The 21,412-nt window shown below is 35.2% G+C and overlaps 1 protein-coding gene and 1 long non-coding RNA gene across 4 annotated transcripts in view; one reads left to right on the forward strand and one right to left on the reverse strand.

Moving 5' to 3' along the window:
* ZSWIM2 (zinc finger SWIM-type containing 2) overlaps positions 1-21,412 on the reverse strand; it is a 45,510-nt gene that overhangs the window by 13,508 nt on the left and 10,590 nt on the right. Inside the window, exons 1-3 of one of the 3 annotated variants that reach the window (XM_006189239.2) lie at positions 5,047-5,337; positions 3,834-3,910; positions 2,261-2,301 (exon numbers count right to left, since the gene is read on the reverse strand). The exons of 1 other annotated variant lie outside the window; for it this stretch is intronic. In XM_006189239.2, coding sequence (XP_006189301.1) covers positions 2,261-2,301; positions 3,834-3,910; positions 5,047-5,211 — 283 coding nt within the window. In that variant the 5' untranslated portion in view covers positions 5,212-5,337. Of the gene's footprint in view, positions 1-2,260; positions 2,302-3,833; positions 3,911-5,046; positions 5,338-21,412 lie in introns of those variants that run through there. One more of the 3 variants, XM_032479888.1, reaches the window with a different exon arrangement.
* On the forward strand, positions 514-20,326 carry LOC116663705. The gene is made up of 3 exons (XR_004319991.1): positions 514-927; positions 5,511-5,515; positions 20,316-20,326. It is a non-coding gene; the product is annotated as an uncharacterized LOC116663705 (long non-coding RNA).

Here is a 21,412-nt window from a genome sequence, read left to right on the forward strand (position 1 = left end):
ATATTTATAAAAAGACTAAGACATGGTTTCTGCCTTCAAGACTACAAAGGATAATATAGATTGATCCATATGAAATTGTTACTTTTGTAGATAAAAAAATCTAAATATTGGCAATTCATATGACTCAATTTATAGAAAATCACCTAGCAGAGATCCTGACTAATATGCAGTACAATAAATATTTGTTGAATGTAACTGGCTAGAGCTGCACTGTCCAATATGGTAGCCATTAGCCATATGTGACCATCCACTTGAAATGTGGATAGTGTGACTGAAAAACTGAATTTAAAATTTTTTAAATTTAAATTTAAATGGAAAACTGATAATCTATAGTTATTGGAAAATTTTTAAGTATGTTTATAACAATTTGGGTATTATGTGAATCTATTTTTCAACTGAATTATTTTATGATGTTTAAATGTAGATCAAGCATTTCCAATGAAACCATAGTGTCTGAGTTGAGATGCACTGTAAGCATAAAATACACAATGGATTTTAAACACCATGAAAAGACATTAAAATATCTCATAATTTTTATATTGATTACATGCTGACATGATAATATTTTGATGTAGTGGGTTAAATTAAAATATATTATTAAAACTAATCTTCTTGTTTCTTTTTACTTTTTATAATATGATTACTAGAAAATTACATACGTGATTCACATTGTATTTCTTTTGGCAGCCCCATTATAGAAGCTTGTGAAAATGATACAGAAAAGAGTGTAGAGAATAACTAAGACTTTGGAGAGGATGTGAACATTTAACTTTAGGTGCATAAAATGGAGAAATAGAGAAGAAAACTATATTATGAAATCATACAACCTAATGATTGTGTATGAAGGGATTGAGAGAGGGTGAAGTAGAGAGCAATGACATTTCAGAAAGAACCTTTTGTCTACAATGTGAAGGAGGAAGGAATAAAGTGTAGGTGCTAGAAACAAGGAGGCTGCAAAGAATAGTACTAAGGACCAATGAAGGTTGAACAAAGGTGAGAATGAGGATGGAGAGGTCAGATCACTGTTGAGAACTAGGTAGGATGTAACATAAACAGGATTTGTTTGTGAGAGAAGAGGTTGGAAGGATTTGTTTTGTGAGAGAAGAGGCTGGAAGAGATAAAAAGCATGGTGAATGCCGTGGTTTCTAGCTTTAGAGATCAGAGAAAAAGGAAAGCCAATAGTTGAGGTAGGGAATACTACTCATATGAGAAGAATTTAATATTTAAAATGCCTATGGGAACTCCAAAATTGTGCTGCCCAGAAGGCAGCTGGAAACACTGATCTGCTGATAAGATGTGGAGATCACTGGTATAGAGGTAATAGCTGGAGACAGAAACTATGAGACATGTCTAAGAAAATGTGTAGAGTGAGAGAAGAGCATAAAAGAAAAATCACTGTGAAACACTAATATTACTTTGTCATCTAGTAGAACTTTTAGATGTCTACTGTAATTGTACTTTTATAATAGTTGGGGGGAAAAGAACTTGCCTAAATAGAACAAATGCCCTGAATTGAAAAAAAATTGAAAACTGATTATCACGTCAATTATTTATGAATATTATAAACATTTATTAATAAATTTTAAAATGCTGCTGCAGTTCTTAGGTGGGTCTAATGTAGGTTAACTCTTTGCAGGAAACATTTCCACAGTGATAGCATCTTTATTCTAAAATGTACAAATCTAAATAACATGTAATACAATTATTTTTCTTTCTCTTTTATTTTTGAGGACTCTAGAATTTAAATTTAAAATTTAAAATGATAAAAAATTTCATATGCCTGCATTTAAATTCAACTTAGTTACAATATAAAAACTGTTTTACTCTAAAAATACATTTTTTGTATTAAAAACTTGTCAGTGAACATTTTTAAATGAAATTATGTATCACATCAACCATCTATTCCCAGGATCAGAAAAGTTAAATTGTTATTTTTCTCATAATTTAAATAAATTTGTGTACAGAAACTACTGTGAATCTTTGCTTAGAACACATGAGGGAAATTTCTTCTATGAATAACTAGCCATTATTTCACCCCATTTTTTATTGTGCCTTTTAATTTAAAGTGGCATATAAAGTCACATTTTTTTGTAAAATAGAAAGAAAAATGTTCCAACTGTCTTATGTTTAACAAACTAGGCTACAGATAGTTGTCAGATTTTCTAGAAAAGTAACTGTCTAAATTTAGAATATGTCTAAATAAAAAATTTTTAAATGTGTTAACTTCAAATTAGTAAACACACACACAAACACAACTTACATTCATGATTCCTTGGAAGCTTGAATTTTTTCAACAAGACCCTAATATTCAAAAGTAGGAAATCAAAATAAAACATTTATTTCTGACATAACCTCAATGGTATTATTTCACTTTAATATAGAATAGGAATGGCATTATTGAATTTACATTGCTGGAAGTGTTAGGGTTAAACTTAAAATTCTCATTAGTTTTCTGTTACAAGAATAGTTAAATTTATGTTTTAAAATAAGCTTACGTGAAAAAAATATGATATATGGAAACAAAAGACTTTATATTAAAGAGATTTCCAGAATGAGTCCACGTATTTTTTTATGACATGGAGTTGTTCACAGAGAGAGGTTAGTGAGGGAATCTAAGTATTCACAGTACTCCTTATAAATGTCCCTGGAAGTTTCCTACTACTGGAAATGAAGGAATTTACTACTTTAATGTATGATAGAAAAATATTTTCAATTATCACCAATTAAAATGGAGTATGACTTTTTTAAAAAGTGGGAAATATATATTAAATTCTTACTTAAATATATTAAGTATACTTTAGTGTATTAAATACTTGGATTATATTTCCATTTAGTTTATGGTAAATATACTGTAAAAAGTAAACTACATTACATAAAAATCAGAACAGAATGCCCTTACCCTGAGGAAGCTGGTATAAAGTAAAAATGGAAAAAATCTATTTTAAGTATAGTAATAATACCAAATTACAAGTTTTGAAAGGACTATTTTTATATTTTTATAATAACTAGAGCAGATAACATGTCAGTAGATGCTCAATAAAAACGGTTCAAAACAAAACAACAAAAAACTTAGTAAATGAAAGTATTAAAAATAACAGATATATACTGTTTTTTAACCTGTAAAGAAAAGCATTAGGAATATAAAACACCCATTTGTTTCTTAATTTCTTCTTTGAATTTTTTCCCCTTCAAATATGAATTATAAATATGCTACAATAATATAATTAGTGATTTGTTGATGTAAGTATAGTAGGTAAACAAAATTAATTGAGTTGGGGTTAAATTAAATGGGAAGATTTTTGTTTGTTTTTCATTTCTGGGATCTCCTATAAACAGGCTTCTGATTCTAGAGGAAAAAATTCAGATTTGACAGATACAATCTTCAGTGGAGTCCTACTTCTATTTTGAAAGATTCACAGTCAAATGCTTACAGAAAAGGAAAATAATGAAATTTTAAAAAATCGTAATGAACCATGTAATTATCATCAGTGATGAAATCATTGGATCATTGAATCAGGGAGTTTTTTCCCCTGTTTTATAGTTAGATTTCATATTTGTATGTAATGAAAAACTAAACATTGATTTTTTTTCTTATTAAAAACAACATTCCAAACATGCAAAGGTGGTAGTATGTTTCTTGACTTAAACCTCACTTAATTTCTGGAATAAAATAAAACACCCAAAGCTATATTGATAAAATATGACCATTTCCCTTTATATTTTCCCAACACCAAATTTCTTTAATCTTTTAGTACTCAAACCATGAAAAAGGCAAAACATATAATACACCAAGATGTTCCTTTGTGGAAGATTTTCATTACGAAGTCACTTACCAGCATATATGCTTACAAAGTTCCCCTCCTTTCAGAAATGTGGAACAGTTACAAACATGAGGATTTCCTAGAGAAACCTTTAAAAAAAAATACTTAAAAGAAACTCTAGTTAATTTTTAGTTATAGAGTAAAATTAAGTTAATGGAAAATTATATTAAAAGAGATTTCAAGAGGTAATTTAGTTTAGGTGACTGCAAAAGGTTGAACATAGTCCATTGGGATATCTTAATTCTTGACACCAGTCTAATTTTTCACTTCCATATTCTTTGCCTTGCTCAGCAAATTGCATTGTCAGCTAAGACTGTTCTTAAGTGACCTACATTTAGGCACGTGAAAAGAAATCTAATTTTAAAGTTTTAAAAAAATGTATAAATTTCTTAAAGAAGATTCTACTTTGCAGCAAGGCTAAAGACTTTTTGTAAAGAAGCTCATCTGAGGCTTGACTTGTGCAATTGAATTGGTGGGTTTAATTTTATTCAAGACTAATTTTATTCACCAAGTCTGTATTAGCTTAAACTATTTATTAAATGCCGTTAAGTGTTGTAAACAACAAAATGAAAAAAGGATGTCTTAAATAAGCACAGATTAGTCATTTGTATTTAGTACTTAAAATGCATAACATTAAATTGAAAATTTCCAAGTCAACTCCCCAGAATTAGAGCAGTGGCTGACTTATGAGTGGTGAGAGTAAGATAAGCGAATATGAAATACCTGTGGTCTTTCAGCAAAATTAAAAAACTTTTTATTTATTAAGACCTTTCCAAGACATCGCCATTTAGGCCATAGTTTTAAAAAGTCTTCTTAGAGCTTCAAAGGGACTAAAAAGTGAAGACAACCTGATTTTATTTATTTAGCAATCTGTAAACATACTGTAGGATTTTCATTTCGTTTGAGTTACAGGGCTAGTGACTGCTAACGGATCTGAGAACGCATGTCAATGCAAATCATATATTCATATAAAACGCCTCACTTTTTCAAGCCCAAAGATAAAGGGAGATCATCTTAGAAGAGCTGGATGCGATTTGGAGTCCTAACATCCAATAATGTAACTTTTCTAACAAATACTATTTCCCTTTGCAATTTGCACATCTTCAGAGTCTGGGACACTCGCAGGTAGAGTTCGGCAGCGAGTGGCTACATACAGGGTGGACCTGGGGGGGACCGGGCAGGTCGGCCCAGCGGAGAGCTGACGCGAGTTGGGGGCGGTAGTTACTCGGAAATCCTTGTTTTCCGGCTCCTCCTCCCTCAGCAGGAAGGCGGTGGGGCCCATCTCTCCTAGGAGGTAGATGCTGCTGCTCAGCGCCTCGTCTTGTCGCCTGCTGAGGCGGTCGCTCAAGTGTCTTCTTCTTTCTGAGGCCTTATTGCCTCCACGGAGCATCTTCCCTGGGTGCCGGTGAAGGCGGCCCCTCAGCGAAGCTCTCGGAGTCGCTCGCTTGTCTCCATGACAACCGCGTGCCTGCCGGTTGCCTTGGTGACAGTGGTTGAGATCCGCAATGTCCCGGCGTGCCTTGCGCCGAGGTGTCGCTTCCACAGCTCATACCGGCTTCCACTCCTAACAGAAGCGACGCTCCTAACTGAGCAGTGTTTCTAATACTCAACTGGGTGATTTAAAACCTGGCGGCTGAAAAGACCGCTGTCAAATCTCTCGCGTTCCTTCTGCTGGTTCTTCGCAGGCAGGGCTCGTGAATTCTGTGTTAGGACAGTCGCACAGCAGGGTTACACTTTGGGCTCTGGATGCTAAAGTTATCCTGTGATGATTCATCATTTTTATGAGAAAGCCCAGAATGACTGTTGACATTCAATAATATTCCACAAACATTCCTGGATTGCTCTTTATATGCATATTCTGAATGAGTCTCTGGGAGAAGATCAAAGATATAGAAGATAGGAGTCGTGTGTGTGTGTGTGTGTGTGTGTGTGTGTGTGTGTGTGTGTGTGTGTGTGTGTGTGTGTGGTGGGGATGGTCTTTAAATGAGGGGAGTGCCTCTAAATTGCTTGTTTGGGGAGGATGGGTGTTGAATCCCTATTTAAGGAATAAGATTTTTAAGGTATGCAGTGTTGACTCAATACTTCGAATTGTCTATGAGCTTTGTTACTACGTTCTGGGGGAGAGCTGTAATAAAGTATGAGTCAAGTAAAGAAGCTATATTACTGGAATCTCTTTTTAAAAAAAAAAAACTGAAATCAGGAAATAACCATTCGGTGGCCCAGTAACATAAAGATAGGGGATATTTGTCCCATTTTATCATGGGAGTAAGTCACAACTGGATTACATCGAGACCAGGAAGGAGAAATGGCCAAGAACCACCATATGAAAGATGATGAGAAATGGCAGCTTTCACATGTGAGACATCTGGATAAACAGCATCCAAGATTAACTTAACTAAATTTTATCTCTATTCTCCTTTTCTGACCATTAACAATTTACATACATACCACCATACTCCCAACACTACATCATTTTAATGGTGGTAGATGTAAAACATTATACATTAAGAAAAAACCTAGTATTGAAATCAAAAAAGCTTATCAATTGAATTCACTTGTTTTATTTATTAATATTTAAAAACAAAATAAATGACAATCTACACATTCTATATAACAAGATGAGTAAGGTTTCAGAGGGAAGGCAATTTATTCAATCACCATTCTCTCCTCTCTCTTTCTCTCTCCATATACATACATATATATCTTCATATATTGTATATCTCCATATATATTACATATATATTATGTATATATAGTTATTTAAGAATTATCTTGAAGAGAATAAAAAAATAGCAAATAACTATTAAAAACTACTGTTTTACTTATTATAATTAGATAATACTTGCTACATGTGTAAGTGATAATAAGCACCATTTTAAAAAGGTCACATCTTTAAGACACAATTGTCATGTCAACTGAATATAAGTTCATGAATACTGTTTTGGGGGATGACAAAAGTTATAGTATTCATACTTTCATAGAAATTAAAAAGAGAAAGCACAGATTGCTAGACAGAACTTTAGTCTAACTGTAAGACATTTGTTTTTGTTTCTGTCAGTTAAGACTTTAAAAACATTTATATAGCCAGGTGACTATCCCATACGTTTGCTTCATCCCTTAAGAGTGTGTGACAGGGGTAATATTTTGCAAATATTAAATCAGGGAATTAAATTTCTCCCTTAAATTCACAGTGTTCCCCTCTAAGTTACATTCTGAAGTATATTGCCCCAGGGAAGAGGGAAGTGGTTAGTACTAGAAAGTCACTGATAAGCTTTGCATTTCATGAATTAAGTTTTAGCCCTTTTAGCGGTACAATTTGGTCATGAAAGACAGGAATTTAAAAAATTATTATAGCTCCAGATTAAGATATAAAAAACTGGGCATAGAGTATTAGACCTTGGAATTGTATGTGAGGGAATGCCCCATGGGGATGAGAAGAGTAACAGAAATCAGTGGAAAAAGTCAGCTGCTCATCTCAACGTGAGAGTGCATGCGTGCGTGCGTGCGTGCATGCGTGTGTGTGTGTGTGTGTGTGTGTGTGTGTGTGTTGGGGTAAGGGTGGGAGTAGGAGGAGGGATGGATTGAAAAAACGAGCTTAGTTTGGAAAGATTGAGAACATCTCTGTGTGTGTGTGTGTGTGTGTGTAGTGTGCTTGTGCTTAGTTCTGGAAGTGTTAGGGAGGTGCAGGCTGCTAGGAAATGTCAGCTTCTGGCTTAGTGCCCTCACACGTGACAAGCAACATTCAGAGGTGCTAGTGGAAGACAGGTAAATGGACTGGATGTAACGCCCTGCTTCTCAACGGGTAAAGATATACAATGAATATATGAATTTGTATTTACCTCTAGAGAATAGGCACAAAAGAAAGGCAAAATACGAGTGGATACAAAAAGGATGCAGAACTCAGTGGCTTAAAACTGGAAGCAAATAGAACCAAAGACTCCACTAGGAGATACCACCATGATACTGATCATTAAAAAAAAAAAGTCAGATAGGTCCAGTCACAAGTCAGTGTCAGCAACAGTTAGTTAACAGTGGACACACATCAGAAGTGACCAGCAAGAATCCAGGGGACCTTGTATGATTTCAAAGTCCTCATCTTTGTCATCAGACACAAGGTTATGTAAGCCTCACTTTCCTCATACACTCATACACATTGTGAAGAGGAATAGGGGATGGGTAGAAATCTGAAATGCTAAGCTTTTTATCCTTTATTGTGACCAAGGTAGCCTTAATATTCCTCTCATCTTGACTAAACTTCAGACAAACTTCTTCCTGACTTTAGGTTTCTGACTTCCCTTTTCTTAAAGCACTTACTTTAGAAAGCTTTCAATTGTAAATTCTTTCTCTGCCCCTTTGAGATGTAGATCTTCTTCCAGACTTTTGCCAGTTTTACAATCCAGTAATGTCTTTCTCAGGAACCCGTGAGCCATCCCTTTGAAATAAAATCTAGAAAAGTATTGCCCCTCCCATTTTTTTTTTTTTTTTTAAGTGTAGAGCCTCGCTTCCATAATTACCAAATAGTAAACACAAATGGCCTAATCACATTGACTGATCTTAACCCTTAATGTCCTCCAGTAGTTTTCCACTAGCTCATTTCAGGTTTCAAAACTCCTTTCTTTTGTTTCAGTATAACTGAGGTCAGTCTTTATCCCCTGCTGTAAGGTCTTGAATAGACTTCCTTGACTGCTTAACTCTGCCAGTGCAATTGTTCTTTGGTAATAGATAACATTTATCTAGAAGATTTTATTAAATCACACTAGTTTACTAAGTTCTGCCTTCTCCCTTCTCCCCCTCGCCATGATTAAAGGGAGTAGTGGCTAGCAAAGGTGATTGGATCATTTATAGAGAAAACATACTTCAATATTTTGCTCACCTAAGCCTAATAAAATAAATTTGCAACCAACTATGAATGTGATTGATACTTTTAGTTTAAGATGCAAGACTGAGTAGTTAGTTCCTTTTCCATCTGAAGAACCTATGAAAATAATAATAAAAAGTTTCAACTTCTGATATGAAAGAGAACTACAGACGGCTGAGATAGGCAGAATTCTAAGATTCTCTCCAATGACCTTTGCCCTTGAATAATTCCCTCCCCTATGAATATGTCATATTACATGGCAAAAGAGATTTTGCAGATGTAATTAAGTTTACTAATTAGTTGACTGAGTTAATAAAAAGGAGATAATTTGGGTCATCCTAATCTGATCACACAAATCCTTTAAAAGCAGAGCATTTTCTTTGTCTTGTGGCAGAAGGAGAGGCCTGATTTGAAACCTGATTTTCCCAGTTGGCCTTGCAGTGGAGGGGGTGATGTGATAAAGAATATAGGGGGCCTCTGGAAGAAGAGAGAAGCCTCTGACTGACAGCCAGAAGGGAAATGGGGACCTTAGACCTTAGCAACAAGAAACTAAATTTTGCAAGCAACCTGAATGAGGTTGAAATCAGATTCTTCCCCAGAGCTTCCCAATAAGACTACAGTCTAGCTGACACCTTGATTTTGGTCTTTTAAAAGCCTGAGCAGAGAAACTAGTCAGGCCTGCCTGGACTATAGACCTGTAAACTAATAAATGGGTGTTGTTTTAAGCCACTAAGTTTATGGTAATTTTTCACACCACAATAGAGAATGAATTGGCAAATTTCAACAAACTACCAGAACATATATGGATAGAAAGTGCTAACTGATGAAAGGGTGGGTATGTGAAGGTATGAACATGGTACAGTTTATTCCTTGTTATCTGCCAGCATTGGGCTAGACAACAGAATCACTCTGGATGATTCTAAATATAAAGGAATTTATTATAGCATATAAGTTAGCTTACAGGATATTTAGAAAGGCCACAGAATCAAACTTTGATTCCACACTATAGGAAAAACTGTCCACTCCATGAGATTTTTCCAGTAGAAATCCCTCCTAGGCCCTCTAGAAGCTAGGGATTAGATATCAGTACCCCCACTATTATTGCTACAGAAGAAACAAAGGACTTTATAACTGTGGTTGCTAGTTGGCTGTGTGGTCTCAAAAGTTTCACTTATGCCTTTCTAGTCTTGCAGAAGCTAGTCATGTGCTTACAATCTAGAGGGCAAAGGGGAAAAAAAATCTTGGAAATATGGAAAGAGGGTATTAACAAATTGGAGAGCTACCAAAATGGGTAAAAGGGGAGAAGTTAAAATGGTTTGCCCAGTCAAAAGGAACAATCAAAGAACAAGAAAGAGCTTTGAAATTTTAAAAGTGATTGTCAAATAAAAATAGTCAATAGAAGTTCTGAAAGATGAAGTTGTTGATCCAGAATGTAGAGCAGAAAGGAAGCAAGATGATAAATAATAAAAAGAAACAAAGAAAGAGGATTAATCTAAGATGCACAAATTCAGACTATTAAGATTTCCAAAGGGCAGAATGAAGGTGAGGAAATTATCAAAGACATAATAAATGATATTTCATGAAACAAAGGGGAGAACTTACCTTCAAGTGGAAAGAACTTACCAAGTGCTGAGTAGGATGACTGAATAATAAGGCATAGCATACCTAGATATGTGGTTAGTAAACCTCAGAACACCTAAGAGAATGAGAAAAACCTGTTTACACAATGGGAGAAATGGTACAAAGAAGCCAAAATGGGATAAACATCAAGTTTTTCATTTACATCAGAGGATGCTAAAAGACTGGGAGGAGTTCTGAGGGAAAATGACACCAACACTAGAACTTTATATCTACCTAAGTTATCAAACAAATATAAGGATATGAAGGATTCAGAAAGCTTATCTCTCATGCATGATTAATGAATAAGACACTAGAGGATATATCCCAGATAAACCAGGGTTGTTTAAATTTGTGCTTATGTATCATTAGTTTTGCTGTTTAATTTTATGTTCAAATGGTTCTATTAATCAACAGCTGTCCTTTTTTATCCCAGATCATTGTATGATTCCCCAATTACTTGGTACAATAAACCTTCTTGCTTGAATTAGCTTGAATGAGTCTCTGCTTTTTCATGACCAAATGAGGTAATTTTTTTGTAACTAAAATGAGGCTCTTCATTAACTTAATGGCTGTGGAGATACAGAAGAAAGAATAGGCCTCAGGCATTGAATCAAAATGCCTGAGACCAATGAGATACGGGTGATAGGAAGAGGAAAGTGTCAAAGATGAGCCTCAAATCCTTGGGATAGGCAACACAGAGAAAGAATAGAACTGGATAGAAAGATGCTGAGTCCAGATTTAAACATGCCAAGTAAGGTTTAAACATGTTAAGATTGTAGTGCCTGTGGGACTTTCAATGAAGATGCATATTAAAAAGTTAGATACATCAGTTTGGACTCATCTTAATGCAATATTCATTTTTTTCTTCCTCAAAAATAAGACTTGATTATCATGAAACTTCTTTACATTGAATTATTTATAACTAAGGATTTTGACAATGATTTGATTGGAAAACTGACATAGTAAGAGTTCATCAAATTAATCTAATGACATACTATTAATAATTTAGCTTTCATTCTTCTACAATAATTGCATTATTACTATTTTGGCCTTCTGTACTTTGAGCACTGAGCTACAACTTATAAAACTTGAATATTTTATTCATTTGATAGCATATTTCTTACCATAAGTCAATAAAGTATGATCTTTTTTTATGCAAGAGTCCTTTGTGGATTGTTTTGTTAATGTGAGCTAGTTTCCAAAGGACTGAGCAATTCTGAGCCACCAATAAAATCATGTTTCTGGAGTCACAAACTTGAGGAATTAGTAATGAACTTATGATGTTTTCAAGGTTATGTAGGTGTGGACGTGGACAGCTGGACTCTATAGATAACACCTTCAGTTCTGTTCCATTGAAACAATTATAAACTGATACCTGTAGTATATTTTGTCTTTCCTTCTCAGTGCCCCAAGTGGCAGGAAAAAAAAAATCTATTAGCTGAATAGAATACAAGGTTCCTGCTTGGTAAATTAAACATATAAATCTAATTAAGCTACCTTCCAATATGCCACTGGAGCTCTAGTAAAGGAATGTTTTAAAAGGAATGAACCCACAAGTACATAAAGATGAGAGCAGATGCAATAGCAACATAATTTTGGAAAATGGAATGACCTACAAGCGCATCACAGGCGTCACAGCAAACGTGATCGCTGTATGCTGAACTTGTGTTGCAGAAGGTGAGAACCAGTCTAGTTTACCCTGAAGAATTCCAAAAAAGCCCAAAGATTTATGGGACCAACTATCTCTGACAGTTGGAAGGTGCAGTGGGATGATATTCTAAAATAAGAAAAATTGATTGAAAGCTGCTTCGGAAGGAGTTATATCCCCAGTTCCCTTTCCTCAGTCTGAACATTTAGATAACTACCTCCACCCAGGTAAATCAGCAGATTTATTCTCTGGAGGAGGTAAAACAGAAGGGCTGTACATCGAGGGACCCCAAGCATAATCAAAGGTGGTGGTGTCATACTGAAAACAGGTATTAAGGAAGCATATGTGTATTAGAGGCTGAATTCCATCCCCTTACTCTATCCACAACTAGAACACTGGTGGTCAGACATTTACTTTCCAAGAAGAAGGAAGGAAAAATCTTTTCTAGGAAATCTTCCCCAAGATGAAAGACCTAAACACTGACCACAGGGGCTTCCCAATGACAATGACATGGCCCGGCCAGATCACGTGCAGGGATGATTACAGTCAGCAAGCACCACCTGCACACTCAGAGCTTCAAACTGAGGTTTTCCACCATCCATTCTTAAATATGAGCTGGTAACTAAGGATTAGAAACCTAAGGGAGATCTTTAATATAAAAGATAGAGATCAAATAGCTAAAAGCAAAAAACAAACAAGAAAACAAACAAACAAACAAAAAAACTTGGAGGAAGAAACAGAGACTCAGCAGGGAGAAGAAAACATGAAAAGTTTTGCATAATCTTTTCAGAGAGATAAACCAATTGAAACCATAAAAAAGAACAGAATACTATCATTAAGAAAATTTAAGAGAACAACAAAAAGAACTTTCAGCAATTTACAATATGACACAAGAAAGCTCAAGAGGATTCTAAGAACTGACATAACAAAACAGCAACAAAACCCCAACTTAACCACCACCACCAAATACAAAAAACAAAGCGATAGAGTTTAAGTGAGAAAATAACATTGTAAGACAGTACAAGACAGTACTAACTTCTATCAATAGAAGTTCCAGAAAAAGACCAAAGAAAAGAAAGAAGGGAAAAAAAAACATTAAAGAAATGCTGGAAGTTCAAAAAAATTGCTGGTACTGAAAAGCATGAGTTAATCCATTGAAAAGGGCTTATAAAGTGTAAAAGCACATCTGCTGAGGTGGGCGTATAGGTTGGGCACTGAACCATCGCAAAGGGGCACCCTATATACATAAGTGGAGTTGTGCAATGACCACCTGTGTGCTGTAGGTGGTGGCCCTAATGCCTAGTACCAAGGCCCATGAATGTAAAATTTAATAATCATGGGGGAAGAGAGAAGATTTTACACTGTGTGTGTGTGTGTGTGTGTGTGTGTGTGTGTATGAGGGAGGGAGCGAAAAAGAGAGAGAGAGAGCACCTGACTAAAGCATCTGGAATCAGAATTTTACTTCTCATCATCAACCCTGAAACTGTAAGACATGACCTTCAAAATTCTAAACAAAAGTGATTTCAAACCCAGAGATCTATACCGAGCCAAACTTAGTATTATGCAGATAGGATAAAAACATTTTCAGACATGCAAGGCTTTAAAATATTTACCTCCATCATTTTTCCCCCTCCTCAGGAAGCTACTGGAGCATGTGCTCCACCAGAGGTAAAAGAATAAAGAGAAAGAGGTAAATTAATAAAGAGAATAAAGAGAAAGAGGGCTACTGGACACAGGAAATCTAACAGAAGAGAAGAGTTGAGGGAATCTCCAGGGTAATAACTGTGCACAAGGAGTAGAAGAAAAGCAGTCCAGGCCAGAGCAGTTAAGAAAACTCCAGGGGATTTTTTCAAGAAGATAAAATTGATAGAATATGTGCTGTGTCTGAAAGTTTTGAGGGGATTTTTTTGGGTATGACTTTCAGAGTTTGTGGTTAAATCAGTGATGGGATTTAAAATTAAGGAATAAATTACATCAGACCTCTTATATGCCACCTTAGGTTGTCTTGGTCACAATTCTTTTGGTGGCTTTTAGGTAACTTTCTTTATGCAGGTCCACCCCAACAGCACCTCATCTTTGGTCTTGGATTCCTTAGGCTGACCTGATACTGTGAGGTCTGAGATGTCCTTCAGATGACAAGCTGTCCTGCATGCCTAGTTCTGAGGAGTGTGCCCAGGAAGCAAGACTTTCAACACTAAACCATGTAAAACCATGGGCAAGCCAGGACAACTAGGGCTTGGAAAAGCTGGAAATTTAACATCCCTGGGGAGACGAATGGGAGACAGGAACTGGTGGATAAGTTGCTTCCCTGCCCCTGCTCCATACTCTCCTGAAATATAGACTCTGAAGATAGTCCTGCAAGATGGGGCAATCAGCTGTGCTTGATACCAAGCAGAGATCAGTTTTAGTTAATTCACTCCCTCATATTTTCTTTTATTATTTTCCTGCCCCTCTCTCCTTTCCTACATTCCTGTACTCTTGGGTTTTCACTCCCTGGTGAAATACTGGTATACAAGTTTTACCTTAAGCTTGGTTTTCTACGGAACCAGGCTTAGACACAAATCAACAAACGCTTCTTCAGCAAATATCAGTTCTAGGAGTAAAAACATTGTCCAGAAATGCAAAACATATTTGTAGTTTACCATATGGCTTTACTTTGATTTAGCATTTACATATTCATGGTATTTTTAACATATTGAAGAGTGACCTAAATAAAAGTATGCTTGAACTCTTATGAGAATGAGAGGATGGGGAGGATGAATGTTTTTGGTAGAGTAGGGGTGAGAAAAAGTTAAACCCTTAACTCCCATAGTGGGAAGCAAGTGGAAAAAATTAAAAAGTCATTTGAAAATATAGACATGAAAATAAAAAGAATCAACTAGTAAAATAATTTAAAGTATTTGCCTCTGGGGAAGGAGAAATGGGGTGTAGAGGGGGCAGGGGATAATTTTTGTCTTAATAAACATTGATCCTTTACAAATACATTCATTTAAACTATTTGATTAAAATAAAAAATAAAGAAAACTCTATTGCTACTTTTAAATACATAAAATTTTCATAGGATTTGGTGAGGTATTATTATTCAAGATCCAACAGCATCTGTTTTCAATTGCTTTCAAGTAATTTCTTACTAAATTGTCCCCAAGGCCACATTGTCTTCTGGCATGTATTTATGTGTGTACTGTGTGAGTGTGTGTGTATGAGTGTGTGTGTATTATTTACTTCATAGGTTAAAGTGTGAAAAGTTTAAACAGATTTTTTGACAGCACTGGAATCCTGTCTTTATTCCACCAGGTGTCAGCATAGCACCATGAATCTGAATGTTGCTGGGTGAACAATTATTAAACCGTTGCTTGTTCGTAAACATGTTTTTATTTATCTTTCCAAGAATGATGATGTGAAATGGAGATTTAAATAGTGTAATCAGGCTGTGTATTATAATAAAAATTATCTACCCAAATGTTCATTTTAATTTTCCCTATTCAATTTAATATCAGCTGCTTTGGGGGGTAAGCTACATTAAGGCAATAGAACAATCACACACAGGAATGACAGTAGTGAGTTTATTTCCTGAATCTGTGTCTTGGGTTTTCAATCAGTGGCTTTTTTCTTCAGTAGGTGATGAAAGACACCTGGCGGACAGAGAAATCAGAAGTATAGCATTTCCCCCTTCTGTTACCTAGTTTATAAATATGCTTTTAAGGATACGAGCAATAATTGACTAGCTTAGTCTCATGCTGACTGATAAACTTTCTTGTTAAGAGGACATGTTGTGTAATTCATAAGTTAGATATTTTCAACTTATTTTTTTTCCGTCTTACTACCCAATGTAACATCATTGGCTTTGGCTTTCTGTTGACTTGACCATGACTCATCCGAACATCAGCTTCATCTTACATAAAATAGTAAAGATGGGCCTTAGGTCATATTTTCAAAGGCCAGAAATAGCTTTATATTTGTGAAAGTTACTTCATGTTGAGCTCTGTTTTCCTTAGTACGCAACAAGTTTGTCATTTTGCTTAATACAACTGTTACCACATTTTAAAGGAAAAAAATGACAAGCTGAAGTATTTTTCAAATAACAGTAAATAAAAATTCATTAAAGCACACCATCTTGGGCACTTGTTTTTAATATGGTCAACACTGTAATAAGTTTTCAGCCACAGAGAGTAGGGAGATCCTGTGGCAATGTATTATGATTTTAATAAAGTACTATAAATCTCATTAATTAGTTAATTTGGGTTATAATCTTATAATTTTTCTTTGAAAAATTTCCTCAAAATTCACAGGAAATTCCACTCCTTCATGCTACTTTTTTTTGTAGTCAAGGTCTTATTTTCAGTGTTAATTTATTCACAGTATTAATCAACTATTTAATAAAAAGCCAATATCAAACTATGAATTATAAAAATTTTAGGAATAATTAAATTATTCCATACTACAGGGAAAGAGTATAGAGAACTATTAGGTAAAGTGATATCTCTAAAGGCTTTCTTTTTTGGTAAAACAATCTTTTAAAAATTTAAACTGAGGAAATTTTGTATGATACAACTCTAAGACGGAGAGTGGGGAGGGTATATACACACACATACAAATGTGTATAGATATATATACACACACACACACATCTAAAAAATACAAGCAACTTGTCTATCTTTATCTTCTGTCCATTATGATTAGAAGAGTACCTAGACCATAATAAGTGTGCAATGAATATTTGTTAAAAGGATAAATTAATAGGCATGAATAGAGAAGATACATGTTTAAGAGATCTGACCAATAAAACTTGGTCATATTAGGAAGCAGAAGGTGAGAATTTGAGAAAGACTCTTGGGATCTTTTAATTCAGATGGCTTCTTAGTGGCATTCATTAAAATTTGAGAATCCAGGAAGAGGCACGAGTTTGGCAGGAAAGACGATGAGTTCAGATTTGGCATTTGGAGGCAGTGTGGCAGACAAAGTGAAGCTGTCTGACAGGCATTGCCTATAAAGCCCTTGCATTAGATGGTATTGTTTGAACTGGAGATACAGATGTTATCATGATGAAGAGTCAGAGAAATGGACTAGATTATCAAGGCAGAGCTGTCTGTGAGGCGATAAAAAGGCCAATAACAGAAAACTTGTAGAAGAACAACATGTTAGGTTTGACAGTGTAAGAGGGTCTTGGAAAGCAGGCAGAAAAGGAAGGAATAAAGTGGGAGGCATGGAGAGTAGTGAATTTCAAGAAAAACAGAGTGAGTGGTCACCAGGGTCAAATTCTGTACAGAAGTCCAGGCATTCGAGCAATAAAAGAAGTTCATGAATTTGCAGATTAGGAAATTGTCAGTGACCTTGAGCTGGTTCAGTGGAGTTATGGGAGGAATATGCGGAAAGTGAGAAAGTGGAGACAGTAAATATATACTGTCGATTATATTTTAATGGACTATGGATATTCAAAGAAAGGGAGAAAGGGAACATGGTTCTCAATGTTGCTAAAGACAGTTGATCCAAGGTTGGGATTTTATGGGGCAGTGGACCAGGATTCTTCAAACTGAGATATGTACAATTCTTGAAGTCCACAAAGACTTTACAAAGCACATGTGCTTAGAATAATTTTAAGGGATTCAATGTCCTGATCTTCAACTCCCATATTCACTCTTTCCTAATATTAATCAGACTGAGAACGTCAGTAAAAACATCAAGCTTTGTCTTCTTTCCCCACTTTCTTCTGCAACCACACTTCTTTCACTTTAGAAAACAAAATTGTATCTCAGATCCAACCTGACGTTCATCACCCCAGGGTGTGAAAATCATCGGGACATCGAACAAAAGGAAAATTTGTATTGATGGTAAGGAAGTGAATGTTTCTAATGGCTCAGAAACCAATTCTTTTTAAAGTCCAGGCATTTCTAATTCTTTGCTTTCAAAACAATTGAAGGAGCTAATAGATCATTAAAATACACTTTTTGATGATAAATCACTGTGATATTTGGCATATAACTTGAAAGGAGCTTAATAGGTGAATTATACTGCTAATACTGAAAACTTTCATTCCCATCTGTCTCATTGCACATTGTTATGTAAAAAATTTTGCTCAGTATTTATAAAAACAACAAAAGAGGAATTAAATCCAGCTTGACTCTGCCTTCTATGTAAGTGATATTTATTCATTATTACATAAACTAATTAAAAAACAAAACACAATGATGAAAAAGGACTCTAGAGGGTGCAAAGGAAAGTACTGGGAAAGAGAAGAGCATTGGCAGTTAGGGTTGAAGAAGCGTTGAGTGGTACAGGAATGAGGGCAGGAAGAAAAGGTCAGTAAGGGCTTGAATTTTGAACCGGGCTGGATACTGGATAACAGCCTTATACTGTAATCAGTGCCTCCAGGTTTGAAGAGCTTGACTGTTTTCTTTAATGCTTACAACCCTGCCTAGCATAAGGTGCTCAAATATTTTCTGTTGAACGAACTGGCAGTGACTCGATCTACCCAAAGCACCTGAGTCTTAGCTTAGTGAAACTAACTTGAATTGCCAATTTGTAATAAAGCCTATTTGAACTTACGTATTATTCATTCACTTCATATAGAATGGAACTAACTAGGTTCCAATTATATGCTTATGCTTATATAATTGTTTGAAATTTCTCTTGCAAATAAATCTTACATTTCTTTCATCACCTAAACCAGGAATAGAGATGCTATAAACAGCAAAGAAGTATAATCCAAATGATAATGTCATTAAATTACATTCTATATACCATAATTAAATTATTTGTTTATGGCAGCATGTGTTAAAGAGTATTTGTTTGTTTGGATGATGGCTGAGAATTAACAGGCTAAAATTACTAATCAGACAGGAATTGAAAATGTTACAAATTTAGCTTTTCATAATCCAGAATGATCATGTAAAATAAGATTGGCAACAAACTCCAATTGTCATTCTTGGGAACATGGGGATGACTTTGAAGTGAAGAATTACTTTCAGATTAAAAGTCTTGATCATATTTTCTGTCAATTAAAATGTCTATAATTAACAGCTATTTTAGTCAAGAGTTATTTAATTACAAATGATAGAAATCCAACTTTAATTACTTTTAACAAAAGTGAGAAATTATTGGCTCAGAAAAGTGAGAAGCCAGGATGCCTGTAGCTTTAGCACAGCTGGATGCAGGAGCTTAAATAACATCAAGACCCCCCTCTTTCTTCTTCTCTTGGCTTTGTTTTATTTTGTGTTGCATTTATTTCTAGGCAGATTTTCCCCAATTGGTGACAAAGATAGCCTCAAGAATGCTTGCTTGGTGCTCAAGCTCAGTGCCTTTAAGCTCTGAAGGAGAAGATAGATTACTTTGGGGTTTTTTTTTGGCTGACAGATTTAACAAAAGAAAGCTGAGAGGGCTTTTAAGGGCCTGGCATAGACCATGTTTCCAGTCATGAAACATTCATGATGGTCAGCACAATGCAATACTGTGAGGGACCCTATCTGGGTTCTTTGGATCCCTGTAGAAAAGACTGGTGATAGAGGCATGCCTCCCCGAATCATGTGGATTTAAAATCCCCCCATATAGATTGTTATCATGCTAAATAATATGACCTCCAAAACACTGTCACATATTAAATTTATCCTGACTGACCACATTATAAAAACTGATGCATCAAACAATCTAAGTAGCTATAACAAAGAAAATTAAATATACAGTGGCTCAGATAAGGCAGCCTAAGAACTTTGCAGAGGTAGGTAAACAGTTCAGGTAATGTAGGTGGGTCTTCTTCTTAAGGTCAATCAGAATTTGAGGTTCCTTCTATTATACTATTTCTTGTTTCCTAGTGTCAAACCTAGCTCATTGGCAGCAGCCCACAGGAAGGAGGAAAGAGGACACAGAGGAAGAAGAAAAAAAAGAGAAAGAAACTACTGTTAAAGAAAATGATCCAGAAGTGGCATACATCACTTCTGTTCATATTTCATCAGCCAGAATACAGTCATATGGCCATCCCTGGTGGCAAGGAAGGCTGGGAAATATGGCATCTAGCTGGGTAATGAGGTGTTCAGGGGGAATTCTATTATTAAAGAAGGTGAGAATGCATAATGGGAAAAGTAGTTGTCTTTGCAACACTGAAATATAGTAAATTTTAAAAATTACTTCTACTATGGAAAACATTGCTAAAAGGTGTCTTTATTTGTATGGGAAAAAAGAATGGGGATCTCTGCTTCTATATTAAAAGAAAAAGTTGCTGTATAAGTGTTTAGTACATGTTAAAGTCCTTCACAAATGGTGGCACTGTTAAAAGATGCTTTAATTTTTGACATTACTGTGCATATTTTATTTAAAACATTTTTAAAACATTTTTTGTTGATTTATAATCATTTTACAATGTTGTGTCAAATTCCAGGGTAGAGCACAATTTTTCAATTATACATGAACATATATATATTCATTGTCACATTTTTTTCTCTGTGAGCTACCATAAGATCTTGTGTATATTTCCCTGTGCTATACAATATAATCTTGTTTATCTATTCCATAATTCTGAAATCCTGTCGATCCCTTCCCACACCCTGCCCCCTTGGCAACCACAAGTTTGTATTCTATGTCTATGAGTCTTTTTCTGTTTTGTATTTCTGTTTTGTTTGTTTGTTTTTGTTTTTGTTTTTTTTAGATTCCACATATGAGCGATTTCATATGGTATTTCTCTTTCTCTTTCTGGCTTACTTCACTTAGAATGACATTCTCCAGGAGCATCCATGTTGCTGCAAATGGCGTTATGTTGCCATTTTTAATGGCTGAGTAGTATTCCATTGTATAAATATACCACCTCTTCTTTATCCAGTCATCTGTTGATGGACATTTAGGCTGTCTCCATGTCTTGGCTATTGTAAATAGTGCTGCTATGAACATTGGGGTGCAGGTGTCATCTTGAAGTAGGGTTCCTTCTGGATATAAGCCCAGGAGCGGGATTCCTGGATCATACAGTAAGTCTATTCCTAGTCTTTTGAGGAATCTCCATACTGTTTTCCATAGTGACTGCACCAAACTGCATTCCCACCAGCAGTGTAGGAGGGTTCCCCTTTCTCCACAGCCTCTCCAGCATTTGTCATTTGTGGATTTTTGAATGATGGCCATTCTGACTGGTGTGAGGTGATACCTCATTGTAGTTTTGATTTGCATTTCTCTGATAATTAGTGATATTGAGCATTTTTTCATGTGCCTATTGATCATTTGTATGTCTTGCTTGGAGAATACTATGCATATTTTAGAAGTAATATTAACACATATTTTTCACTTAAAAATGGATACTGATGTTCTCAAAAGGATTATAAATATTTTGGTCTTGAACTTTTGTCATTAGCTAGCATATCTACAGTTTTAGAAAACATGCAATTTTCTATCCTGCTTTTGTAAAGAATCAAATTGTTGTAGTATTTACTGTAAAAGAGTAGATTAAAATTGAGTCGAATGAAATTGCAAGATGTATCTCTTTCTAATGCT

The sequence above is a fragment of the Camelus ferus genome, chromosome 5 (genome assembly GCF_009834535.1).
Source record: "Camelus ferus isolate YT-003-E chromosome 5, BCGSAC_Cfer_1.0, whole genome shotgun sequence".
In the NCBI taxonomy this organism is placed as follows: domain Eukaryota; kingdom Metazoa; phylum Chordata; class Mammalia; order Artiodactyla; family Camelidae; genus Camelus; species Camelus ferus.